Below are 27,341 nucleotides of genomic sequence, written 5' to 3'. Positions count from 1 at the left end.
GCATTAGACTTTTAAATTACTATTTTCTTTGCATTAAAATATTATTTTCATATATAATTTTTTTTTTATAAAGATGTGTGGATTAGATTGGATCGGTTACTTTTACATGTCAATCAACATCCAATCTACACAAATGCGAATTTTGACTTTTCCAATCCAATCCAATCCAATCCGCACAAGTACGAATTTCCGCACTTTGTAGATTGGATCAGCTATTTTATGAACACCTCTACTTTAACTTAACCATAGTGTAATCATAACAAATTTTATTAAAAATTTAGTTGACAAAGCATTGAACCAACTATTTTTTATAATAAAACAGCGATTTCACACACACATTTTTAAGGTTCACTCAAGACCTCATGTCTTGCTTTGTACTGTTAATGACCTTGTGCTCATTCCATTCATTGACATTTTTGAGAAAATATACTCCATATTTCTCATTTAAGGTGGCACCATCCTTAAGTCAATATAGGCAGAATTCTTACAGGATTTCTTACCAAAATACTTATCACAATTGGTAACTCGTTAAGTACTTCACAATTTTTCAAACAGAATTTTATTAAAGACTTTTAAAAGTATAACCCTCAAATTGGTAACTCATTAAGTACTTCACGATTTTGAAGGATGTAACATATAGTACTTATCACATTTGTTCACACATTGATTTATTCTTACTTATTGAACCTAACACTAGGAAAGTTACTAGTATTAAGTTAGGTTATCCTCAATTATGAACCAATTTATGGGAGCATTGCTATTAGGCACCAGTAGTGCCAAACACCTTCTAGATGTGCCGTCTTGTGATCGGTTAGCGATGCTTCTTAAAAATTATTACATTAAACTATATGAGACTCGATACTTAGTTGGACCAATAACGATATTGACACATAAAAGGGTACTAGACACCACTGATGTCCTTTAGTATTTCTCAATTTAGGGAGTTTTAGTCCCATCCCTTTAAAAGTCTTTTCTACTAAATCTCTAGTTAGTAGCTTTATATTTTTCACTTAATCTCAATATTGAGATGACTCCTTTCTTAGACTAATATGTCTACACTATATAGTATATTTAATTTTTTTGCAAAGTGGGTTATATAATGTACTAGTTGAAAGAGTGAGTTTGGAATCTCGCCATTCAATTTATTGGAACCCAAGGAAAGGTAAGTGAATATATCCAGGAAGTTATTGCCCCATTGAGAAAGTTATTAGATAAGTGGAGGAATTCTAAATACTTAGGTAGTGAGATTGGGTTTTTGAAAATTCTGAATCTTACCGAGAAAATTATTTCTAGAAAGATCCAAATTTATTACGAGTTGAAGATTGAGATAATGCAAGGAAAATTTACAAAAATACTGGAATTTGGGTTAACTTTTACAAAAATACTGTCACACGGAAATTTTTTCAAAAATACTGTGTTTTTATAAAACACCAGTAAAACACAAAGCAGTATAACTCAAAACAACAGTAGAACACTAGTAAAACACCGGTAGAACACCAGTAAAAACTTAACACAGTATACTGCAGTATGAAACTTATAAAAAAATACAGTAAAAAAGTAAAAAATACCGCCTGGCAGTATTTTTGTAAAAAAATAGCAAAAGTTAGTATACCATGTAAATTTCCCTAATGCAATGGGATATGGCCACCGAAATTGTTGCTATTGAGGTCTAAACAGGTGAGGTTTACTAATTGAGTGAGGTTAGTGATATGACAAGTCTTCAAAGACCTGGCAGTTGTAGACAAGTATCAACAAAGATTTTAGTGCTGGAAAGATGTAATTATATGAGCGAGTGTATTAGAGAATATTGTTCCATGTAGATTAAATGTAAAAGTATTGAACTATTATATATATAAGAACATGAGCTACTTCACTAATCACCAATTAGTTTTGAGATAGAACCCTAAGCCATATTCCTAGCGGGCTTTCGATTCACACTTATCCAGATGGTTAGCCAGCCGTACAAAGTTTAGATGGTGCAAATACGCTTGAGATCTGAACAAAAAATAAACGAGCAAATGACATGACTTGTGATAAGGTGATTCAAGATTGGTAAGCAAAAATAGCCACCATCTTGAGGAGGATATTGGAGAATATTGTCCTACACAAATTAAATGTAAAAGTAATGAGCCATATATAAGAATATGGACTACTCCACTCATCACTAATTGATTTTGAAATGGAACCCTGTAGTAGAGTGCTCCAATTAAATGTAGACATGGAACCAATAAAATTATAATAATTAACTAATTCAGCATTAGACATGTTGACATATCTAAGAGAAAGTTTTTTGAGATTGGTGAAGTTTTGAAGCATACTTTTCAAGACATAAGTCTCCACAATAATCTTATCTATTTGGAATGGATTAATGGTGAGATGAGTGAGTTTAGAGAGATGGGAGAATTCAACAGGGATATAACCAGAAGAATTGTTATTATCAAGGTTAAGCCTTTTTAAATTGGTCAAACTACCAAACTGAGATTGGAGAGCCATGAAAATTATTGGAGATGACCAAGTGAGAAAAGGGTATTGCTGGAGTGAAGAGGACCTTTAAGAAAACTAAATCTCAAGGCTAATGACATGTCCTGAAAGTTGATCACATGAGACTCCATCCCACAAACAACAGTCTGTTCCATTCTTCCAAGAGAAAGTATTGGAGTTGTGTTTTAATTTAATGGAAAATGAGTTGATGAATTTGAGCAAAGCAGAGTTGTCAGCAGAATGACACAAGTGATGATTCTTAGAAGGTAAAGAATGAAATGATGTATGTGTTATTAGAGAAGTAGAAGAAAGTAGTAGTACAACAAAGCAATGGAGAAACCAGCAGTAACTCATGTTATTATGCAGTCAGTGAATTTAGTTGAATTTGTTAAACGATCTGCTAATAGGTCTGCTCATTGCATTGCAAGACAGTCAGGTTGTATGTTTGATGAGTTTTTTGCTCCATCAGATTTGTTTCTTATTGTAAGGGATGATAGTTTTTCAAGTTTAATAAAATTTTTACCCCTTATCAAAAAAAAAAAAAAAACAAAAAAACAAAATCAATTGTTAAAAATAATAATAAAAAAAAGGTGTAGTATAAATAAGTGATTCTTGAAACAACTCTACATTTCCACGAAGGAATAAGCATAGTTTAGAGTTGAGAGACATATTTAATATTCAAGAGTTGAGACATATGATTTATCAAAGTCTTTCAAACTTACAGATTACTATGATTAAGCACAAAATAGTCCTCATCAAATGTGTAAATTAATTTAAAAGAAATTATTTAGTTTAATTATCATTTGATAAATTATGTTATTATTATTTTTCCTTTTTGACAGAACACATACTTATTATTTATACTAAAAATTCAAAAATCAAGATAACAATTATTACTCCTAACTAAGAGGTAGAGTCTGATATCCAATGGCGGAATAGTAAAAACTCATATTCTATAGCAAAGAGTCGAAAGGATGGAGATGGAAGAGGCTGAAAGAATCCAACAAATTAGTAACTTATGGATATTTGGTTTTAACATTAGAAAGTGAAACTTTGAATGAAGGTGGGAAGAAGGTGATTCAGTAGGGCTTGCGTTTGGTTCGTGTCAATTTGTTGATGGTTGGTATGCAAGAAAATAGGCGGTGGTGATAGCTGAGAAGAAACAAAATGAATCTACAATTACTATATAAACCTTTGTGAAATAGCTAAAAGAGAGGTGTGAGGTGTGAATATAAGATATACAAGATTCTATTTTCGTGTGAAGTCTGTGACAAGTGTGGATTAGGATCTTTTCCTTCTGGAAATGGAAACAACCAAAAAGTTGTGGCACTAATAAGAACAAATGCTTAGGCCTTCTCTTGGACTTGGAAACTCTTCTCCTTCCCCAAGCTCTTTAGGTACTTCCCTTTTTCTCTCCCTATTCGTTTGGATTCTATTATATATATAATTACTTAGTTGAATCTTTAGTGAGGAAATTTTTTATTGCATTTCTACTTGAATATAGTTCAGCAAGCATAGAATTCTAACAGCTAGGGTTCATCTGAATCATCTCAGACCCCAACATGCAATTTAAAGAACTGAACAAAAATTGGGCAATCAAAAAATTTGGTCGTTGTGGGAATTTTATGTGTAATTACTAATTCGCCTGCCCTTCTCTTAATTGCGTTTACAAGTTTTTATGAGATTTGGCATGCAGTTTAGAGATGTCGCAGGGTTCGGTTTTTCTGAGGGGATCGAATTTCATCCATCCCTTTTGAGAGGAATAGTAATGCGAAGAAGATCTGGGTTACTCATTTTGGATCGAATTGAATCAATGGGCAATACCTTTGCGTTGATCCTATTTATCAAAATATGATTTCTTACTGCGAAAAAAAAGAAAAATCTAGTTCACTATTCTAATGATAAGCACTTATACCGCACTTGTGTGATGAGAACACATGGGAATGAGATTGAATGCAATCTTGATTTTCTCTTCATTCACCTTGCGATTTTTCTTGATTGATCTTGACTTATCTTTTTTATTAGTACCCCTCTCAACCTATCAATAGGCTGATTTGCCAGTATTATGTGGCATGTATTGCTTGTGACAACTTATCTCCATTTTTATATTGAAGTAGAAGTGGCACCTAGAGTTTTAACCATCATTTCAAGTATGCCTCAATCAAACTTTTCATGCATTGCTTGTTAACAACAATTTGGATTAAGAAAAGGTGGATACGAATACGAGTAATGATATGTGCACACAAACTTGACACACATTGCACTACAAATAATTTTAATCAATTATCCTTATTTAAGAGGAGTCCTGCTTATTAAAAGTGTCTTGTCACATTTGTGTTTGTCACGTTTGTGTGTGATTTGTGTATGCACATATCTTTACTCTTTAAAAGACTGTAATTTAACCCCAAAATGTGGTTATTGAGCAAAGATTCATGTATAGGTTCTTTGAAGAAGAGGAATATGAAATGGGTCTAACCTCTTCTATTTAAAAATGTGGCTTCCGAAGCCCGTTTTACACAGAGAGACTGACCTTGTCAACTCATAAAATGGGGTTATCTCCTAAGCAAAAACATGAAATGGGGTGTAATTTCAGACCAAAAATTTAATCTGCAGCACTGAATAGGAAATGAGTGCGTGAGAATCGTCTGGTTTTGTTTATATGCATATGCATTGCATGCTCTTAACTGCATATGTATTTTTTGCATTATTATTCGTGAACAGGGGATATTATACCGTCCATTTGAATTTGGTAATGTAAATTAGTATGTATTTTCCAATTCCATGTTATAATTGGCATATTTTCATTCCAAAGTGAGAGCAGTTGTTTTTGCCATTGTAATAAGGAGTTTATCTGTCACCATTCATATCAAAATTTCTCCAGCATAAATCAATAATCTGATGAAAAGGGAAGGTCTACTCGTTTATTGAATCAATAGAAGCTTCCACTAGATGCTTATGTTATCCATAAGAGGGAGTGAGTTTGGCCAGGGTCAATATTATTTTGTAGCCATAGAAAACAACACAGATAAATAGAACGACTAACTGCTCTCAATAATGTTAGCTTGTGCTTTTGAATATTTTCATTTATTTATATTTGTTTTTCAAATACTTGGAGAAAACTACTTTTGCCCTTTATCTCACCTCACAGGCAGCTGGAGCAACAGATGGTAACTGTAGTATTTGTGTTGCAGCCTGGACCTTTAGATGCAGGTGTTGTTTCTGATTTAAAAGAGGATTGATTTGTCACTTGTCGATAAAGATTCTCAGAGTTCTGCCAGTGAACGAAAAATAGAGATGAATGCAGAAGTTCATAAAGAAAATTGTCCAAGGGACATTGAGAAGCCAGATGGGAATGATGCTTCTGAAGTTGTTCCTCTTGGATTAGGACTTGGAGGTTTGGAACGCAAGAGACGTGTCCGCACTCAGCCACAAAAACCACTGGCCCAAAGTGTAGACAGTGTGACAACTAGTACTTCTGCTAATCAAAGTCAGCAAACGAGAACCAACCAACAGGTTTCAGGACATCCTTCCTCTGTGGTTCAGTTGGCCAGAAATGGTGAACCTTTGGGGGGGCTAGGTTCTGCCAGCCAAGATGATCTTGCTGCTGTTATGTCTCAGGTTCTGCAAAGTCCTGCTCTAAATGGTATGCTGTCCGGCGTTTCTGAGCAAACTAGTGTGGCATCCCCAGATGCCTTGAGGAATATGTTGCAGCAGTTCACGCAAAGCCCACTAATGAGAAATGTAGTAAATCAAATTGCTCAACAGGTTGACGGTCAGGATGTTGGAAACATGTTTATGGGACTGGGAGGCCAAGGTGGCGGATTTGATTTTCCAAGAATGTTTCAACAGATGATGCCCATTGTGTCTCGAGCCCTTGGAAGTACAGGGCTCCAAGCATTGCCACAGTACAATCAACGGAATTTAAGTGGATACGAGAACAATGACCAGGCTTTACAGGGTGACCTTCAATCTGTGACTCAAAAGATTGAAAACATGAGTGAACCGGAAGACATCTTTCAGTCACTAGTTGAATATTCACTTAGGTTATCTGGAATTGTAAATGGCCCTGAAGAACTTGTTGATGAGTTGTGCAGCAACAAAAGCCTTGTTAAAGAATATCTAGAGTTATTACGAGACGAAATAGGCCAACGGTTTCAGAGTGATTTGTAGGAGAACAAGTGCTAGCGTTTATTTGGCTTGAAGGATTTGAGTTGGATTTGCCTATTTGGATATTGCTTTGTGGGATAGCTCGAAATCTGTTTTACGAGTAGATGTCCGAATTGAAGGATTTAAAAAGATTTTTACTTTTTTGTACAAAATAAGGATTAGGGCTTGATGTGCTCTAAGTTATTTTTTTTTTTTGAAATGTGCTCTAAGTTATTTAAGTTCATGAATAATAATGCAATAAAAACAGATGCAATTGAGATCATGCAAGGCACAATTATCAAACTTTACGTTCCAAACCTTTTCGATACTAAAAGGTTAATACAACCAATTTCATAGTGTCTAATCTGTACTCGAGACTTAACAGAAATCAATCTAAATACAATCGAGAGCTATTTTGATCTTTCATATTTCGTCTTCTTTTTTCTTTTTTCGTTTATTGGTGCAGTGTATCAAAGAATATACATTTAATAAAGTTGCCACAAGATACATATCACTTCGATAGAAATGGTAGCTTAGATGGCACCCGCTTCACAAATCAATGAAAAGTAACTTAAATTTATGAGTCTGCTAAGTGCTAACCAACTAGCACCAAGCCATTTTTCTAATAGAAACTGAACTGAGTACATAATTAATGGGCTTTTGGAGATATTGCCTTACATATTAAAATTAAGTAATATTATTTGTTCCCTAATTATGCTGTAAACGTGTACCCCAAGTTGAGTAGGTCAGGCTCCAGCCAGGGCCGGCCCTGAAAATATATGGGCCCAAGATAAATTAAATTTTGGGGCCCTCAAATATATAAAAAAAAATTAAAAGAAGAGTGTTATGGGATTTGAACCCATGACCTTAGACTTTATGCCATCCACCTCAACCAACTAAGCTATAAATATTTATTGTTTATAATACACTTAAATTTTACTTAAATAAAAACCTAATAATTTTTTTTATTTTTTTTATTTCGGGCCCCCGGAAAGTGTGGGCCCTAGGCACGGGCCTAGCCCGCCTATGCCTAGGGCCGGCCCTGGCTCCAGCAATAACTAACTTTATATTGAAAATTTTGAAATAATACAAACATAGCATCTTTCGTGAGATTAATTAAATGGCACTTGGCCTGATTTATTTAATAAGGAAATATGCCAAAACCACTCGTGTTGATTACAAAATATCATGCATATAGCAAGGCCTCATGAAAATAGATGCTCAAAGATACAAGTTAATATACAAATAGGAAATGAGTTGGAGATAATGGTGAGCAGGGAACATTGCCTAAACATTGCTGACATAAAGTTTCGATTCAATTCTCCATGTGTTATTATGCATTGATATTTGAATAAGAAGATGCTTTATGTTTCCTTTACCTAATGATATCTATAAATACATACATAGTTGATTGCAAAGTAATCAAGGCAAAATTTGCTAAACAATCAAAACTCACAAACAAAACTTTCCATCTTCTTGAGAGAAAGAAAGCAATGGCTGCCACAAAATCAAACTTACATGTGCGCTCAAACAGTTTGCCCACCAAATCACACCCTCTTATTCAAGAGTGCAGTAACCATTTGTTGAGATTAGGGTCTTCTTATGCAACTTCATCATCATCTTCCATTGCCCATCAACTCAATGGTCTTGAGGACTTGCACCTTTGTGTTGAGAAGTTGCTTCAGCTTCCCCTCACTCAACAAGCATTTTCCCAAGGCCGCCAAGAGAAATGGGTTGATGCATTAGTGGATGGATCTCTTAAGCAGTTAGACATGTGCAGTGCAGCCAAAGATGCTGTTTTGCACATAAAGGAATGCGCACGAGATATTCAATCAACCATGCGAAGAAAAGTTAGCCTTGAGAATGAGATTAGAAAATACTCTGCCTCAAGGAAAGTTGTTAAAAAGGCAATCCAAAAGGCCTTGGGGAGTTTGAAAGGGTTTGAATCAAAAAACTCAGTCTCTCCTTCCAACAGTGATGGTGAGATCACAGCTTTGGTTAGTGTTATGAGAGAGGTGGAGGCTGTCACTCTTGCGGCGTTTGAGTCCTTGTTGTCCTTTATTTCTGGACCAAAGACACATTCTAAGCTTGGTGGTTGGTCTTTAGTTTCCAAGCTTATGCAAAGCAAAAGAGTTGGATGTGATGAAGATGTTGTTAATGAATTTGCAAAGGTGGATGCTGCACTAAACAACCTCATGAGTAATGAGACAAGGAAGACTGACCAGGCTGTGATAGAGATGCAAAGTCTAGAAATGTGCGTTCAAGATTTTGAAGAGAGACTAGAATGCTTGTTCAGGCGTTTAATTAAAACCAGAGTTTCCATTCTCAACATCATCAACAATTAGATGAAAAAATACATCTAAAATTTTGACACTGTAGATAAAAAAATGTTCACAAATATATACTTGTAAATAATTACTCTTTAGTAAATCATGAATACACTTTTTTTGCTATATTGCGCCTCGTTATTCGATTATTGAATATCTTATATTTTCAGAGCTTTTATTTTGTTCTTTCAATTAGATCATGCATTTACATGAGTGAAAAATAATAATGGGGATCCTGCCATAATTGAAATTATCAAGGATGCAAGTTGTTGGTATCAACTTGAATCACCCTAGCAATATTATTTTGGACTTAATTAGGTTGATGCCACATGGTGTTATGTTAATCCTAACTAAATCTTATGTCAAATTTGTGAAGATTCCCATTATCGATCTCAAGGTAGATACATAAATTATAATACCTGCAATGCAATAATTATCAGACAATATATTAAACTTGAATATTTCCCATATGATATATATATAGTGAAAGCTACCTGGCTGCCTTACTGCCTGCTATACAATAGTGTCATAATTTTTTCTCCTTAACATTATATTTAATTATATAAAGAGCTTGCTGGTAAGTTATATGATTAGTCTTTTTTGAATTTATTATTTTGTTTACTCATAATTTTGTTAATATAAATGAATTTCATTTTATTTGTATTTATTATTTTATTGGTAAGTTATATGATTAGCCTTTTTTGTATTTATTATTTTGATAATTAATGCTGGAAATAATATTATTAATAAATAATCTATTGAATATAATGAAAAATTAAATAGAAATAAATTTTTAGTTTTATAGTTAAATCTACATAGTTTACGACTCTAGTTACTTTTATTTCTATGAGTGTTTTGAGTACAAATTTTGGCAGGGATTTTGCATACAGAATTTGATCGTTCTTTTTTCATTATATTCACCGCTATTTGTAGGAGTATGATAGAAGTTATTTAATCTTATCGTGGGTTTTCCTATGTTTTACTTGTTTTACTAATATGCGAGAATATAATAACCACTTGCTTTTTTGAAATTATAAATGAACTAGTGCTTAGACTTAGTCAAAAGCATACTTTTCTGTTGTCTTCTTCTCGAAAAAGCTTATCAAAAGAACCATAAATCGAGTGCAAGCTTCTTTGAAGCAGACTTGATGAGCAAATCAATACTAACCATCTTTTTTAAAAAAGTGTGAAGAAACAAATTTGGTATTGAAATAGAAAAAATATTATTTTATGGTAAAAAAATGCATTGTTTTGAGCCATAAAGTTTCTCACAAAGATATTGAGGTGTGTTAATACAAAACCAAATTAGGAATTTTATTATATTCTGTCACTGTTGCATAACAGAATTTAATTTGTTATTTTCCTTTTCTTGGTTTTTGTCTTTCTGTAATGAGAGTATTTGTACCTCTATAAATACCTCTGTAATGTTCTATTAATAATAATGTGAGCTTTATTTTTTGCTTCTCTCTCTTCTTCTCTCACTCCAAAATTCATCTATGAATTCTACATGGTATCAGATTGCCATTGACTCTCGTCATCAATGGAGTCTACCTCTACCGATCCTTTTTTTCACTCCCTACAGTCAACCTTGACTCTGCAACATTAATATACACTGGTGCTGAAGGGCATGTTGTAGGCTGATGGTTTGAGAATAAATTTGTATTGGTTTTGTTTAGAATAGGTGGATATGTAGTTAATAGTTTGATGATGTTGATAAGTTGGATGATTGGTGGGATAAGGAAGAATTATGTAGTGTTTTAATTTTTATGTGTGTAGTAAGAGAGGAGACAAGGTAGTAGGCTAGTAGTAAAAGACTTGCTTTGGCTACTCAAGCTTGGTTACAATTTGGAAGTTTGATGGGGTATTTATAGTTGCTCACCCCTTACACTTTATGGCTAGAATTATTTCTTCTAGATCTTTCTAGTTCAAGGATTTTATCCATACATTTCTACATATTTCTTAAGCATGCATAACTAGAAACTTCTAGACTAAAGTTTTCTAGAAATGCCTATGTTCTATTGGATTTTTACATGTCTAGAAAATTCTAAATTATTCTACAATTATCTAAAAGTTTAGAGTATGTTTTTCTACAAATGTGTAGAAAATTCTAGACTTAATTTAGTATTGTAGAAATGTGTATCAATTTCTAATACTCCTCCTTGGTACACATTTCTGTAACTCCAATCATGTTTCGTAGTAGCTCGAACTTGCCTCTTGGTAGTGCCTTTGTGAATATGTCTGCTACCTGCTCTTCAGTCTTGCAGTGCTTGAGCTCGATTTCTTTGTTTGCTTCTGCTTCCCTGATGAAATGGTACTTGATGCTTATATGTTTAGTTCTACTATGAAATACTGGATTTTTCGCCATTGCTATAGCTGATTTGCTATCGCAATATATCTTTGTAGCTTCTTCTTGTAATTCTCCCATGTCTTCAAGTATTCTTTTGAGCCATATAGCTTGGCTTGTAGTCATTGCTGCTGCAATGTACTCTGCTTCTGTTGATGATTGTGCAACAGTTGCTTGCTTTTTTGATACCCATGAAAATATTCCTGATCCAAGTGTGAAGGCATATCCTGACGTGCTCTTCATGTCGTCCATGGATCCTGCCCAGTCACTATCTGTGTAGCCAACAAGTTTTGAGTCACTTGTAACTCCGTACCATATTCCATAGAATTTTGTTCCTTGCAAGTATCTGAGGATTCGCTTGGCTGCTCCGTAGTGAACTTGACTTGGATCATGCATGAATCTTGATAGGAGACTAACTGCGTACATTATGTCTGGTCTTGTAGCAGTTAGATATAGAAGGCTGCCAATTAGACTTCGAAATTTTGATTCATCAGCTTTCGGTGAGCCATCTTCTTTCTTGAGAGCTTTGTTGTTGTCTAATGGAGTTGATACAGTCTTGCATCCTTCCATTTTGAATTTCTTCAATAGTGTCTCTGTATACTTCTTTTGTGAGATGAAGATCCCATCTTCTTTTTGAGTTATTTCGATCCCGAGAAAGTAGTGCATTAATCCCAGGTCGGTCATCTCAAAATTTTTCATCATGTCTTCTTTAAACTTGTTTATCATCTTCTCATTATTGCCTGTGTAGATGAGATCATCAACGTATAAAGAGACAATTAGTGTATCATTCGTACCTTGAGTTTTGATGTAAAGAGTTGGCTCACTCTTGCTCCTCCTGAATCCTTGCTCGGTAAAGTAGTTGTCAATTCTGCTATACCAGGCTCGTGGAGCTTGCTTTAGGCCATATAAAGCCTTTTTCAATTTGAGGACTTTATCTTCCTGTCCTTGTACCACGAACCCTTGAGGTTGCTCCACATAAATTTCTTCTTCAAGATAACCATTTAGGAATGCTGACTTCACATCGAATTGAAAAATCTTCCATTTCTTCTGTGCGGCTAGAGCTATTAAAGCCCTAATAGTGTCGAGGCGTGCAACTGGAGCAAATGTTTCGTTGTAGTCGACTCCGTATTGTTGTGAGTATCCTTTCGCAACTAATCTTGCTTTGTGCTTTTGGATAGAGCCATCTGCGTTGAGCTTTGTCTTGTAGACCCACTTGACTCCTATAGTATCTTTGTCTTGTGGACGATCTACAAGCTCCCAAGTCTCATTCTTCATAATCATCTTTATCTCTTCATTCATAGCTTTTCTCCATACTTCTTGTTTATGAGCTGCTTCAAAGCTTTCTGGCTCCATAAGTACTAAGTTGCATGTCTCGTAGATTTCTGATAGTGGTCTTGTTCGCCTTACTGGTGAGTCTGGCGGAGATTCTATGACTTGTGCAGGTTCTTGTGTTCTTGGTTGAGTAAGAACTTCATTTTGATCAGCTTCTTGTCTTGGTGGTAGAGGAATATTGACTGTCTTTCTTTCAACTTCTTGTGTCTCCCAGTTGTATGCAGCATCTTCGTTAAATTTTACGTCTCGACTGATTATTAGCTTATTTGTTTCTAAGCTATAGACTCGATAACCTTTTGATTGAGTACTATAGCCTAAGAAGATTCCTTTCTCTGCCTTCTCATCAAGCTTGCCTCTTTTCTCTTTTGGAATGTGACTGTAGCATATGCAGCCGAAGACTTTGAGATGCTTTGCTGATGGCTTACGTCCGCTCCAAGCTTCGATCGGCGTCTTATTCTGCACGGCTTTGGTTGGACATCGGTTGAGCAAGTAGACTGCAGTGCTTACTGCCTCTGCCCAAAATCGTTTTGGGAGACCTTTCTCTAGCAGCATGGCTCTTGCTGCCTCCATAACAGTCCTGTTTTTCCTTTCAGATACACCATTCTGTTCTGGTGCGTATCCAACAGTGAGTTGGTGCTCCATCCCTTCATCTTCACAGAACTTGTTGAATTCATTAGAAGTGTATTCTTTGCCTCTATCACTTCTAATTGTCTTGATGTAGTGACCACTTTGTCTTTCAACACGGGATTTGAACTTTTTGAAAATATCGAAGACTTGCGACTTTTGTTGCATAAAATAAACCCATGTCATTCTAGTAAAGTCATCAATGAAGAGAATGAAGTACCTGTTTTGGTCATTTGATGGAGTGCGCATTGCCCCGCAGACGTCAGTATGGACTAGCTCCAGTGGCTTTTTGGCTCTCCAAGCTTTGCCAGATGGAAAAGGTTGTCGATGTTGTTTCCCGAGCATGCATCCTTCGCAGACTGTGTTGATCTCCTTAATTGCTGGGAGGTCTCGCATCATATTCTTCTGCTTGAGGATCTTTAGCCCATGGAAGTTGAAGTGACCAAACCTTCTATGCCATAGCCATGACTCATCTGTTTGCGCTTGCATTGCCACATTGCTTGCATATCTCCATTGTATGGGAAAGCATCTATTTTCTTTCATTTTTACCTTTGCAATTTGAAAGGATTTATCTTGCTTATCATATATTGTGCAAGAATCTCCTTCAAAATGCAAAGAGTACCCTTTTTCAATCATTTGACCTACGCTAAGTAGGTTTTGATCAATGTTGGATACCAAGAGTACATCATTGATGTATCTCTTGCCTTTTTTAGTGTCAATGGCAATGGTGCCTTTGCCGACTGCTTCCATGAAGTCACCATTACCGATTTTGACTTTAGTCTTGGATCTATCAAGACTACAAAAGATGCTTTCATTTTTCGTCATGTGGTTACTGCAACCACTGTCAAGATACCAAGTATCTTTTCCTTCTTCTGTTGCAGCTTGGCAGACATAGAAGAGATTATTTTCATCATTTTTCTCTTCGGAAAAATTAGCTTGATGGGATTTCTTTAAACGACAAGTTTTTTCAGTGTGGCCAAGTTTTTTACAATTTTGGCACTGTGGTTTTCCTTTGAACCAACAGTCTTTCTCCAAGTGACTTTTTCTTTTACAAATGCCACATAGAGGATACTTGTCGTTATTTTCTTTTTGTTTTTCTTGTGTCTTTTTCCCATCAGCTTTTGGTTTTTGAGACCGCGAATTGATTTTAGACTGAAAGGCATTTTCTACTTCACTTTCCTTATGCCTTTCTCGTCTACTTTCATATGCTTCAAGAGAGCCCATTAGTTCAGTTGGTGATAGAGTTTCTAAATCTTTAGTTTCCTCTATCACAGAAACTATTGAATCATATTTTTCTGTACAAGAAATTAGTATCTTTTGTACTATATTCTTGTCAGAAATTATTTCTCCATAGGCTCCCATTTGATTTACTATTTCTTTAATTCTAGAATAGTAATCTTTTGCAGTCTCATTATCTTTCATTCTAAGATTCTCAAAATCTCTTCTAAGCTTTTGTAGTCTAACTGTGCGTACCTTGACTGTTCCTTGGAACTCCTCCTGCAGCGTGTCCCATGCTTCTTTTGCTGTTGTTGCGCTCATAATTCGTGGAAAAAGATTGTCCGCCATAGCTTGTTGCAAGCAATATAATGCATGAGAATCCTTTTGTTGATTATCCTCGAGTGCCTTCTTTTGGTCTTCCGAAAGAGATGTAATATCTTCCGGAATAGTGATTCCTTCTTCAACAATTTTCCATAGATTTTGTGATCGAAAATAGGTCCTCATTTTGATGGACCAAAAATCATAATTTTCTCCATGGAAAATTGGAAGAGGTAGTGAAGAGCGATTGTACTCCGAACTCATGTTGATGAGTGAAAAAGATTACGCCCAGTGATATATGATCGAACGTAGCTCTGATACCACTGATGGTTTGAGAATAAATTTGTATTGGTTTTGTTTAGAATAGGTGGATATGTAGTTAATAGTTTGATGATGTTGATAAGTTGGATGATTGGTGGGATAAGGAAGAATTATGTAGTGTTTTAATTTTTATGTGTGTAGTAAGAGAGGAGACAAGGTAGTAGGCTAGTAGTAAAAGACTTGCTTTGGCTACTCAAGCTTGGTTACAATTTGGAAGTTTGATGGGGTATTTATAGTTGCTCACCCCTTACACTTTATGGCTAGAATTATTTCTTCTAGATCTTTCTAGTTCAAGGATTTTATCCATACATTTCTACATATTTCTTAAGCATGCATAACTAGAAACTTCTAGACTAAAGTTTTCTAGAAATGCCTATGTTCTATTGGATTTTTACATGTCTAGAAAATTCTAAATTATTCTACAATTATCTAAAAGTTTAGAGTATGTTTTTCTACAAATGTGTAGAAAATTCTAGACTTAATTTAGTATTGTAGAAATGTGTATCAATTTCTAATATAGGCAATGGTAAGGAGTTACAAATTTCTAATATAGGTTAAACATTTCTCTCCACCCCTAACTTTTATCCCATTAAGTTGAATTCGATCTTACATGTCCCCTCTATACAAAAGAGTTTTATGGAGAACAACCCTTAACACACTACTATCCTCACCCATTTTTAACCCACTATTAAACATATATATATAAATAAATACATGTTCTACTCTAAGAAGTAGAATTAGGTTATTGGGCATCTATCTTTAATGATAGTGGATTATGGTTTCATGGACTAACCTAGAGTCATTAGAGTGCTACCATTTGCCCAAATACAATTAATAAACTGACCATATCCTAGCTATTATGATCCTAATTGCATAATCAACATTATATCATTCATATAGTTATTCACGTGTACTAATATCGATATTGTGTGAGTAGTACTCAATTATGTAAGTCCATATAAATATTCTAACATTGTACTCATCATCTTTTTATTTGATGAAGAGTATCTTGAACTGTGAACCTGATATTATCCCTTAAATAGAAGATGCTTTAGATAAACAGACCTATTAGAGTCTTTTTTTTTTTTTATCAAATAAGCTCAAACATAGTTTTACATGTATTTTGCGTTGTTATTTCCAAAGGAAATAACATGATTTTGTCTCTTTATTTGTGCAGCCAACTTAAATATTTATTTAGTACAGGTTTCATGTATTATGCCACTAGATTTATTTATTTATTACTGGAATTAAAAACAAGTATAATTAATAAAAGTATTACTATTTAGTATTAGTGGTGTTTAGTATTTTTAGATATATCACTTTGGGATTAACATGTCTAAAAATTAATAACAGATATATGATTTAAGTATCATAATTGCTCATTTTGAAATGTTAATAACAGATATATGATACACGCATGTCTAAAATATTATTAATAGCCAGAGAGGAACCAGGTGGTGGGGGAACACAGTGTCAACATCCTCACAACAATACTATGTTTTGACCAAAATTATATAAAATTATGCTCATTTTGTATTGAAGAAGATGAACGTTCCTCTTGTCTCCCTTACCATCCGAGTATATAAACAGATGATAGTATGTGCCAAAGGAAACCAACCTAATTCATCAACATTCAATACCTATCAAATTAACTCTTTCTTCCTTTCATAAAAAGAAAAATGGAAGCTCATCACGTTCGCTCTACTAGCGTGCCCTCCAAGCAACATCCTCTCTTTTCTGAATATGATGAGCAGTTGTGCAGATTAAGATCCTCTGAAGCAGCGTCTTCATCATCAACTGTTGTATGCAAACTAACTGGACTTGAAGAACTACATGATTGTGTTGATAACTTACTCTGCCTACCTCTTAATCAACAAGCCTTGTGTAAAGAGCAAAACCAGAAATGTCTTGATGAGATTTTGGATGGATCTCTTAGAGTTTTGGATGTATGCAACACTGTCAAGGATGTGTTGTTGCAAACAAAGGAAGCCACACAAGAACTTCAATCAGTTATGCGAAGAAGAAGCAGTGCTGAAGCAGAGCTGAGTAGTGAGATTAAGAAATTCTTGGCCTCTAGAAAAGTGATGAAGAAGGCACTCCACAAGGCTATGGAGAAGAGATGCAACTTCAGTCCCCTTAACAAGGATCAAGAGACAGTAGAAATTGTTAGTGTGTTGAGAGAAGTTGAATCAATCACTCTAGCCATTTTTCAATCATTAATTTCATTCATCTCGGGGCAAAATTCACAATCAAAGTCAAATAAATGGTCATTGGCTTCCGTGATGAAGAATTCGAAAAAAGTATGTTGTGAGGAAGTAATGGAATCAAACAAATTTGCTAGCGTTGATGTAGCACTGTCTATTTTCGTCGGCCAGAAGTTGAAGAAATCAGATAATAAGTTTGTAGAGAATGTACAAAACGAACTCAAAGCATTAGAGTTGTGCATTCAAGATATTGAAGGAGGAGTTGAGAGCCTTTACAGGCGTTTGATTAAAACCAGAGTTTTTATGCTTAACACACTCAACTACTAGCTCAATACTCAAGTAGACAGTAGTGTTATATAGTTATAGGCATACAGAATAGTGTTTTTTTTTCATATAAACTTGTACATCGATGAGATATAAATACACGTGTACATTTTTCCACATGAATTTTGATCATATCATTCTCTGAAATTATGTTACTGATATTTTTCCCCCAACATATTAAATTCAGAAATGAAGTATCTAGTTCTACTTACAATAAAAATCTTGTACAAGATGCAAAAAGAAAAGAAATATCTAACACAACATTTTTAACAAAATAGCATAGAAATAAGAGCTAACTAAGATTGAATCCGAAGAAAGTCAAGTAATCAATCCTTCAGAAAGTGATTTTAACATTTTAATAGTATATATATATATATTTATATATATATATACATTCAGTAATGGATATAGTAGCCCTTACAATCGTACCAACACAAGTTATTTACACATTTTTAACAGTTCTTTTTGAGTCTCACTTGTACTCCATTATTGAGATAAACAATGTTGTCAAAAAGTAAGTCGTATGAGCAGTACTTTGTATATTTCAGAGACCAACAAATATAGGAATATCAAATATATATTTGATTATAAAAGTATTAATTAGTACTATGCAAGTGGAAAAACAATCAACGGTTTTGTTTATTGAAGAAGATTCATACTGAAAAGAAGAACGTTCATCATCTTCATAATTAAATAATGTTGAAAAAGAATTCCATTATTGAAAAGAAAAAGGGGGAAAGTTGAAAAAGGACATAAGCTTTCTGTACGATAAATTTTAGAGAGGACCTAAAGCAGAGCATGACAGCAATTAAGATTCCGCAAAAGCCAAAAACAGCATATTTGAAGCAGACAGTTTTTTATTTTTAAATGTTGTGAAATGAAAAGCAGCACAAAACATTTTGTCTCCTCTATATGATTTTTCTAAGGCCACCAACAGTACAAGCCATTGTACTGTACGATGGAAAATATACGTGAACTTATTGTCTCATATGGCCACTCGTTCATTGCATAATGAAATGGTTGTTTTTTGTTCTGAAACATAAATATGGTATTCTAATTATGTAAGGTTTGGAGTTGGTGGAGTAGGGGAGACATAGCATGAACATGGTTACGCTCAGTGTATCAAAAATGATGAGATTCCTCTTGTCTCCCTTACATTCCCATACCATATTTGGGTATATATAGAGAAATGGCAAAGAAGGATAACAATCAAGTTCAACACATTCAATCAAATACCAATACATCATATATCTCATCTCCTCTGCAACATAAGAGAAATGGCAGCTTACCACGTTCGCTCTAATAGCTTTCCCTCGAAGAAACACCCTATCATCCCTGAATTCGATGCCTTGCTCTGCAGGTTGAGGTCTTCAGAAGCCACTTCTTCCTCATCCTCATATGTCTCCTCCAACCTAAATGGACTTCAAGATCTCCATGATTGTCTTGATAAGTTGCTTTCCTTGCCTCTTAATCAACAAGCGCTCTCCAAAGAACAGAATCAGAAAAAGGTTGATGTTGTTTTGGATGGATCTCTTAGACTCTTGGATCTTTGCAACACAGCCAAGGATGCCTTGTTGCAAATGAAGGAATCAACTCAAGAACTTCAATCAGCTATGCGAAGAAAACATGGGGGTGAAATCAGTCTCTCAAGTGAGGTTAAGAAATTCTTGAGCTGTAGAAAGATGATGAAGAAGGCACTCTCCAAGGCCATGGAAAACAAATCCAAATTCACTACTTCATCAGTTAAGAAGGAACAAGATACTCCTGAAATTGTTAGCATATTGAGAGAGGTCGAGTTGATCACCTTCAGCGTTTTTGAATCAATGGTGTCTTTCGTCTCTGAATCAAAGTCATCAAAATCAAACAGCTGGTCATTAGTTTCCAAGGTGATGAACTCCAGAAGAGTAGCTTGTGAGGGAGTCAAAGAATGTAACGAATTCACAAGCGCAAATGGTGCCTTGGCCAACCTCATCAGTAAGAAGACAAAGAAAACAGATAACAAGGTTGAAGAGATCAATGCACAAAATGAGCTCCAATCAGTGGAGTCTTGCATCCAAGATCTTGAACAAGGAGTTGAGAACCTTTACAGACGTTTGATCAAAACTAGAGTTTCTCTGCTCAACATCCTCAACCACTAGCTAGCGCAGTTTAAACACAATAGTACTTAGGTAGAAACTTAAGGAATATGAAAATTCATATAGCAATAGAAAAGTCTGGGAACCAGCTTTTCATATACACTTGTACATAAATTAGATACAAAATCAAATACTCTTTTGGCCTATATATTTTTCAGTCATCTTATTATTTCTTCTAAACATACTATTACTATACAATTCCTAGCAGAAACGCCTTATGATAATTAGCCGTAATCTAGTTCTAAATTCAACGTGTTTATGATTTTAATGTGAAAAATAAAATAAAATAAAACCAGAATGATCTTTAAAAATCAATTTATAAGACATACTTTACATATGGTATACTTTACAATTTATGATTTTTTTACTGAAAGATTTTGTCAAAAAATAAGAATTTTTATTACAAAAATATAGTTTACATATGATACAGGAAATTCTATCTCAAAACCAATTGACAATGAAAGAGTATTCATGTTATATATGACAATTTATTTTCATACATTAATGTGGGACTAACTCTAATAACATCACCCAATTTAGTTAAAGTGGAAAATATCTCTTACAGATGATATTGAAGATCTTTCACTTATATTTTGCATAATTATAAGTTTCCGATCTCTAGGATAATTATAGTATTGGCTGTAAATTTACTTCCCTTGCTAATAATAATACTACACTTAATAAAATCTCTATGTAAATGAATGCATGAGCAGCGCTCCAACAATAAGAGCTGTATTTACTTTAAAATTATCATACAATGAAACATATAATTAATAATCAAGATAAATATAATGGCACTTGTCTTGAACTATTATTAAAAAAATGTGTCATACGTGACTTGTATGCTTTGCATGTAACATATCAAAAAGTAGTATTCATTAAAAAAGATTCTCTAAGATATTATACATGTTAATATATAATTAAGAGAATGAGTTGGAGAAATGGGTGGGCAGGGAGCACGGCACAAACATCGCTACACTGTATATATCCAAATCTCAATATCATGTGTTGATTTAGAAGATGCTTCACGTCTTCCTCACCTAATGATTTTAATATAAATACATATAGAGTAGATGGCAAAGAAAGCATAGAAAAATTTGCAACAACTTATCACATTCAAAACTTTAGCTCAAAATCTCTTGAGAAAGAAAAAAAATGGCTGCCTTAAAATCCAACTTCCATGTCCGCTCAAACAGCTTGCCATCAAAATCACACCCTGTAATTGAAGAGTGCAATAACTATTTGCTCATATTAGGGGCTTCTCATGCAACTTCATCATCATCTTCCATTGCTCACCAACTCAGTGGTCTTGAGGATTTGCACATTTGTGTTGAGAAGTTGCTTCAGCTACCCCTCACGCGACAAGCCTTTTCTCAAGGCCGCCAAGAGAAATGGGTTGACGAATTAGTGGATGGATCCCTTAGACTCTTGGACTTGTGCAGTACAGCCAAAGATGCTGTCTTGCACACAAAGGAATGCGCGCGAGATATTCAATCAACCATGCGCAGAAAAGTTAGTCTTGAGAGTGAGATTAAGAAATACTCAGCCTCAAGGAAAGTGGTGAAAAAGGCAATCCAAAAGGCCTTGAAAAGTTTGAAAGGTGTTGAATCAAAAGACTTAGCCTTTAACGCCACCAAAAGTAGTGAAATTTCTGCTTTGGTTAGTGTTATGAGAGAGGTGGAGGCTGTCACTCTTGCCGCGCTAGAGTCTTTGTTGTCTTTTATTTCTGGACCAAAGACACAGTCTAAGCTCGGTGGCTGGTCTCTAGTTTCCAAACTCGTGCAAAGCAAGAGAGTTGCTGGCGATGAAGATGTTGTAAATGAATTCGCAAAGGTGGACGCTGCCCTTTTAAGTCAGGAGACAAACAAAGCTGGCCAAGCTATGCTAGAGCTGAAAAATCTCGAGATGTGCGTTCAAGACTTTGAACAAATGCTAGAATCCCTGTTCAGACGTTTAATCAAAACCAGAGTTTCCCTTCTCAACATCCTCAACAACTAAGCATAGAAGATCATTATATGTATATAGTCCACCATGGGCATCCAAAATTTTGATAGCCTAGATGAAATATATGTTCACATACACTTGTAAATGATAGGATATACTTGTATATTCACAGTAAATTTAAAAGACTCATTTTGCCCATTTGACGCTCTCTATGTCTCTGCCTTTTTTGTTTTTGGTGAACCATTTATTACATGAGTGAAAGTAATTCTTTCAACTACCGTAAAAGAAAACTATAAATTAAATCAGAAACAAAATTGCAACTTGTTTGATATGTCACATGGGATTTATGCAATTATTATTATTCAATACAGCACAACGCTTGCATTTACTTACCAAATGTCTCTTGTCGCTAGTGGAGCTATGCAGATCCGGATAGGTTGGTCACTGCCCCTTCCTTGTTTGCAACGAGCTGGTGTCAACGCCACTTAACTGTCTTATTGAAAGGAGACCAATGGAATCATAGGAAATAATAAATAAATCCCAACGTCAATATTAGAATTAATTTTCACATGCTTAATGCAAAGGTGCATACACTGCTGTCTTATTGAGAGGAGACCAGTGGAATCAAAAGGAAACTTACTCGCCAATGACATCTCTATTGTAACTTCTCTTGTCTCATTCGGAGGATTGATCATTGCTTCTTTCACAAAAAGGTTGTATTCAATGCACTCGTGCATTGCAAAAATATTAAATGCCGTATTATATAATTTTCAATAACAAGATCCGCACATGGTGGTTGGGAGACATAGCATCAACATCCTCAGTAATGTATATATATGTATATATATTATAGTTTATATAAAAATCACAATCATGTCAGCCTTACTGTACATGTGTGTGATGAGGATGAGATTCCTTCTGTTTCCCTTATGACTTTTTGCTTATATAAATAGAGGGTAGATGCCAAAGGAAACTCAATCAAAATTTAGATCATCATTAAACATTCAAAAGCTACCAATCCCTTCTCCATCTTTTTACAGGAAAAGAAAAATGGCAGCTTACCACGTTCGATCAAACAGTTTCCCCTCAAAGCAACATCCTCTTATTTCCGAGTTTGATGGTATACTGAGGTCTTCTGCAGAAGCCTCATCTTCAACATCCATAACCTCAAAGCTAAATGGCCTTCAAGATCTCCATGATTGTGTTGACAAGTTGCTTTTGCTACCTCTTAATCAGCAAGCACTGTCTAAAGAGCATAATGAGAAAAGTCTCAACGAGATTTTGGATGGATCCCTAAGACTCTTGGATATTTGCAACACAGCCAAGGATGCCTTGTTGTTAACAAAGGAATCAACACAAGAACTTCAATCAATTTTGCGTAGAAGACGCAGTGGAGAAATGGAATTGACAAGTGAGATTAAGAAATTCTTAGCCTCTAGAAAAATGATGAAGAAAACACTCCGCAAGGCCTTGGAAAACAAAAGCAGTTTCAGCTCCCTCAAGAAGGAGCAATTGAGCTGTGAAACTGTGAGCATGTTGAGAGAGTTGGAATCAATGGCTGTGGCTGTTTTCGAATCATTGCTTTCATTCATCTCTGAGCCAAAGTCAAGCAGCAGCTGGTCATTGGTTACCAAGATGATGAACAACAAAAGAGTTGCTGCAGAGAATGTTAACGAATTGAATGAATTTACAAGTGCTGATGCAGCATTGAATTTGCTCATCACTGCTAAGAAGGTCAAGAAATCAGAGAGCAGCCTAGAAGAGAATGTGCAAAACCAACTTCAAAACTTGGAATTGTGCATTGAAGACCTTGAACAAGGAGTTGAGAGCCTTTACAGGCGTTTGATCAAAACAAGAGTTTCTCTACTCAACATCCTCAATCACTAACTCATTACAATATCATAGATTTGTATCATAGATAGGGCATACAATTGTACATGTTTACAAGATATACATCGCATACTTTTTGCGAATACAAACTTATTGGATACTTTTCTCACATATACCTTTTGTGTTTACATTACTTATATCCAACTATTCATAATTAGCAAAAAATTAGAAAAACGGTTGTTGATAATTCCTATGTTCTAACATTTCACACAATTCTTAAGCTCTAACATTTCACACAATTCAAATTCAATGTTTTATTTCTAAAGAGCAATTAAAAGTCAAGTGTTAAATTTAGAACAGAGGCAGAATGATCAGATTGACAATGAAAAAAGAACACCTATATAATTACTACATGTTGGACACCACAACACGTCAAAAACGTAATTACTTTATTATTGTAAAAGCAATTACACCAAGACTTGAACACTTTAACTTGACCACAATACGCACTAAGCACTCACTCTTTTATTTTATCAGTAGACACCTTTACTACACACTTGTGTATAACTCACACTTTTGGGATACTTTGTCTTTAGACACTTATTAAGAACTCACACACTTTAGACTCTTTTTCTCACACTTGAACTCTCTTGCTCAAACTTGCATCTTAAGCACACACCTCACTTATATTTATAGGCTACAAAGGATGTATCTAAAGATTTCTAGATTTTTCTAATTTACTAGCTAATTAATTACTTCTTACTATTTTCTAAACAACTCTAGAATTATCTAATCTTAGTTCTAGTGATTCTAAGTTTTCTCTAAAACTTTCTAGAGTGTTCTTGATTTTTCTTACAAATTTCTTAGAACATTGTAAAACATTCTAACATATTCTAGATTTGATAATGATTTTTAACACTCCCCCTCATTATCAAATCTTTTTCTTTCATAGCTCCTAGTCACTTGGAGTTTTGGTATGCCTCTTCATATGACTCTGGTTCTCTGAACTTTTCTTCTTCAGCTACAGCCGCATTAGCATATTTCGGATTTGGCTTTCGTGCTCTTGTTGATCTCCGAAGTTCTGGTTGACTATCATCATCTCCTTCTCTTTGATGCACCCCCGTTTGCCATGGATTCTGAGGTGCCTCATCCTCGGTGTTTTCTTCTTCATCTGTATCTTGAGTTGTAGGTAACTCAACAATTTGCTCCCCCATTTTCTTCTGTAATTCATCTTCCATTTCTATAGAATCTGGTAATGCTTCCTTTTGCGATGACCACCATGATGATGTCTCATCAAAGACCACATTCCTTGATGTATAACACTTTCCAGTTGTAGGGTCGCAACATCTCCACCCTTTCCGTTGGCTATCGTATCCCACAAAGATACATCGTATCGCCCTCTTGTCGAATTTGCTACGTAGGTGGCTTGGCACGAATACGTAGCACACACAACCAAATACTCGAAAGTGATTTACTGCAGGTTTACAACCCCACAGTTTTTCAAAGGGTGAAATGAACCCTAACTTAGCCTGGGGAAGCTTATTGATTACATGAGCGGCTGTCTTCATACCTTCAGCCCAAAATCTCCCTGGAACATTCTTTGCATGTAACATGCTTCGACATGTTTCTGCAAGATGGCGATTCTTCCTCTCGGCTACTCCATTCTGTTGTGGCGTATTTGCACATGTGAATTGATGGCGTATGCGGCATTCTCGAAGATACTCAGAAAATTCATCTGAGGTATATTCGCCACCGTTGTCTGTTCGGAGACATTGGATTTTCTTGCCGACTTCTCCTTCTACTATTTCTTTAAACTCTTTAAATTTTGAAAAAGTTTCAGATTTTTCTTTCATAAAGAAAACCCATACGTACCTTGAGAAGTCGTCGATGAATGTAACCATGTATCGCATACCACTGATTGATGGTTGTTTGACTCGCCCAAATACGTCAGAATGGACCAGCTCCAATGGTGCTTTAGCTTTGAACTTTGAATCTTCATACGGTAATTGATGCGCCTTACCGTATTGGCAGCCAGCACATACGGTTTCTGTTCTGACCTCGAGTTGAGGAAGACCCTTCAGCATAGACTTCTTCATCATCATCTTGAGTTTATGATAACTGACATGTCCTAGCCTTGCATGCCACAAATCTGTTGTTTCATTCTTCCGAGTCTTGTCTACATAGGCAGACTCTGCTGACATTACATAGACAGACTCTAAGCGGCATCCTTTCATCATCGGTGTTCCAGAGATTTCAAGATCTTTGTAGATTTTGACATCTTGAGGGCCAAATACAACATGGTGGCCTGTCGCCGTAAGTTGTGCCACTGATAGTAAGTTTTTCTTCATCCCAGGTACATGGTAGACATCCTGGAGTGAAACTTCTTTTGGGCTGAATCTCGGCGTGATTGTTGTTTTACCGATGTGCGCGATCGGTAATCTTGAGTTGTTGGCTGTCACCACAACGCGACCACCTTTATATTCTGTCATATCTTGCAGCTTCTCTTCATCTCCTGTCATATGATTTGAGCAGCCAGAGTCGACTATCCAATCATTATTGTAGTCGATCTTTCCTGGAACAAAAGCTGTCAAAGCTAATTCTTCTTCCTCCACTGCGAATGATGCTTCTGCGTCCCATTCTTCATCGCTTGTCCTTTCTGCATTTGATGTGGCTGCATTGCCTTCTGCAGTTTTCTTCTTGAACCAACAATTTTTAGCCATGTGGCCATACTTGCCACAGTTGTAGCATTTTCCATCAAATTTATTGTTATTCTTTGATTGACCACCCCGTTTGTCTTTATTTGGAGCTCCCCCTATTTGGGAGCTCCCATGATGACTATCCTTGTCATCATGTTTTCTAGTATTTCTACAAGTATTTGGTCGGGGTCGTCCTTTCTTATCTCTACTAAAGAGTGCTTCTTCGTCACTCTTTAATGAGACTCCAGACGCTTGCTTAGCTAACGCTTCTTGGTCAGCTAGCAAGTTTTCTAACTCAACAAGAGAAGGTTGGCTTGGCCAACCTTGTATTGCAGCAATAAAAGTTCTATATCCTGGCCTTAATCCATGAATAATAATTCTTCTAATTCTAGCATCTGACATGCCAGCACCAGAGTCTAATGCAGAGATTTCGCGACAAAGAGATTTTACCTTGGTGAAGTATTGGTTGATCGTCATGTCGCGCTGCCTGATTGAGAGAAGCTCATTCTCCAAAAGCTGCAATCTTGTATCATTCTTCTTGGTGAACAGCGATGCAAAAGTATCCCATGCTTCCTTCGGTGTCTTCGCCGGCCTGATGTGCTCCAACATCTCATCTTCGACTGTGGTCCGAATCGCAAACATGGCTTTGCCCGCTTTAATCTTCCATTTCTTTAAAGCGGATGCATCCTCTGGTTGTGTGACTTCATTGCCACCAACGATCTCCCATAAGTCTTGGCCTTGGAGATATGCCTCCATGTGCATCGACCACGTGTTGTAATTTTGGTTGTTAAGTTTCTTAATTCCGCCGATCACTTGAAGGTCACCCATCGTGCAAACTCTATAGTACCAAACCACACACGATCACTTTAAGAAACTCAACAAAGGACTCTTTCGGAACGAACTTGATCCGGCTCTGATACCACTTGTTGGACACCACAACACGTCAAAAACGTAATTACTTTATTATTGTAAAAGCAATTACACCAAGACTTGAACACTTTAACTTGACCACAATACGCACTAAGCACTCACTCTTTTATTTTATCACTAGACACCTTTACTACACACTTGTGTATAACTCACACTTTTGGGATACT

General features: G+C 35.6%; 6 protein-coding genes across 7 annotated transcripts; all 6 read left to right on the top strand.

Moving 5' to 3' along the window:
* Positions 1-3,186: 3,186 nt before the first annotated feature.
* LOC115702353 (uncharacterized) lies at positions 3,187-7,053 on the top strand. 2 transcript variants are annotated; one of them, XM_030629829.2, is made up of 2 exons: positions 3,187-3,878; positions 5,673-7,053. In XM_030629829.2, the coding sequence occupies exon 2, from the start codon at positions 5,776-5,778 to the stop codon at positions 6,649-6,651; it is 876 nt and encodes a 291-aa protein (XP_030485689.2). In that variant the 5' UTR covers positions 3,187-3,878; positions 5,673-5,775; the 3' UTR covers positions 6,652-7,053. The 2 variants fall into 2 exon arrangements, with proteins under 2 accessions (XP_030485689.2, XP_030485681.2); XM_030629821.2 differs by having other exon boundaries at positions 3,366-3,878; positions 5,630-7,053.
* A 1,004-nt stretch (positions 7,054-8,057) lies between these two features.
* On the top strand, positions 8,058-9,048 carry LOC115716657 (uncharacterized). The gene has a single exon (XM_030645509.2). The coding sequence runs from the start codon at positions 8,121-8,123 to the stop codon at positions 8,970-8,972; it is 852 nt and encodes a 283-aa protein (XP_030501369.2). The 5' UTR covers positions 8,058-8,120; the 3' UTR covers positions 8,973-9,048.
* A 7,742-nt stretch (positions 9,049-16,790) lies between these two features.
* On the top strand, positions 16,791-17,642 carry LOC115716667 (uncharacterized). The gene has a single exon (XM_030645521.2). The coding sequence runs from the start codon at positions 16,791-16,793 to the stop codon at positions 17,640-17,642; it is 852 nt and encodes a 283-aa protein (XP_030501381.2).
* A 1,225-nt stretch (positions 17,643-18,867) lies between these two features.
* LOC115716677 (uncharacterized) lies at positions 18,868-19,970 on the top strand. The gene has a single exon (XM_030645533.2). The coding sequence runs from the start codon at positions 18,917-18,919 to the stop codon at positions 19,775-19,777; it is 861 nt and encodes a 286-aa protein (XP_030501393.2). The 5' UTR covers positions 18,868-18,916; the 3' UTR covers positions 19,778-19,970.
* A 585-nt stretch (positions 19,971-20,555) lies between these two features.
* LOC115709167 (uncharacterized) lies at positions 20,556-21,842 on the top strand. Its single transcript, XM_030637212.2, has one exon. It carries the CDS (start codon positions 20,930-20,932, stop codon positions 21,770-21,772), a length of 843 nt encoding a protein of 280 aa, XP_030493072.1. The 5' UTR covers positions 20,556-20,929; the 3' UTR covers positions 21,773-21,842.
* Positions 21,843-21,884: 42 nt separating this feature from the next.
* On the top strand, positions 21,885-23,702 carry LOC115702465 (uncharacterized). The gene has a single exon (XM_030629913.2). It carries the CDS (start codon positions 22,679-22,681, stop codon positions 23,603-23,605), a length of 927 nt encoding a protein of 308 aa, XP_030485773.2. The 5' UTR covers positions 21,885-22,678; the 3' UTR covers positions 23,606-23,702.
* The last annotated feature ends 3,639 nt before the right edge of the window (positions 23,703-27,341 follow it).

This window comes from Cannabis sativa, chromosome X (genome assembly GCF_029168945.1).
Source record: "Cannabis sativa cultivar Pink pepper isolate KNU-18-1 chromosome X, ASM2916894v1, whole genome shotgun sequence".
Lineage (NCBI taxonomy): Eukaryota > Viridiplantae > Streptophyta > Magnoliopsida > Rosales > Cannabaceae > Cannabis > Cannabis sativa.
The sequence above is the reverse complement of the archived record's forward strand: the minus strand, read 5'-3'. Positions and strand labels throughout refer to the sequence as shown.

What these genes read in the sequence shown, in the direction of transcription:
- LOC115702353 (XM_030629829.2), top strand. Translation starts at nt 5,776, where the DNA reads ATGAATGCAGAAGTTCATAAAGAAAATTGTCCAAGGGACATTGAGAAG.
- LOC115716667 (XM_030645521.2), top strand. Translation starts at nt 16,791, where the DNA reads ATGGAAGCTCATCACGTTCGCTCTACTAGCGTGCCCTCCAAGCAACAT.
- LOC115716677 (XM_030645533.2), top strand. Translation starts at nt 18,917, where the DNA reads ATGGCAGCTTACCACGTTCGCTCTAATAGCTTTCCCTCGAAGAAACAC.
- LOC115702465 (XM_030629913.2), top strand. Translation starts at nt 22,679, where the DNA reads ATGCCAAAGGAAACTCAATCAAAATTTAGATCATCATTAAACATTCAA.
- LOC115716657 (XM_030645509.2), top strand. Translation starts at nt 8,121, where the DNA reads ATGGCTGCCACAAAATCAAACTTACATGTGCGCTCAAACAGTTTGCCC.
- LOC115709167 (XM_030637212.2), top strand. Translation starts at nt 20,930, where the DNA reads ATGGCTGCCTTAAAATCCAACTTCCATGTCCGCTCAAACAGCTTGCCA.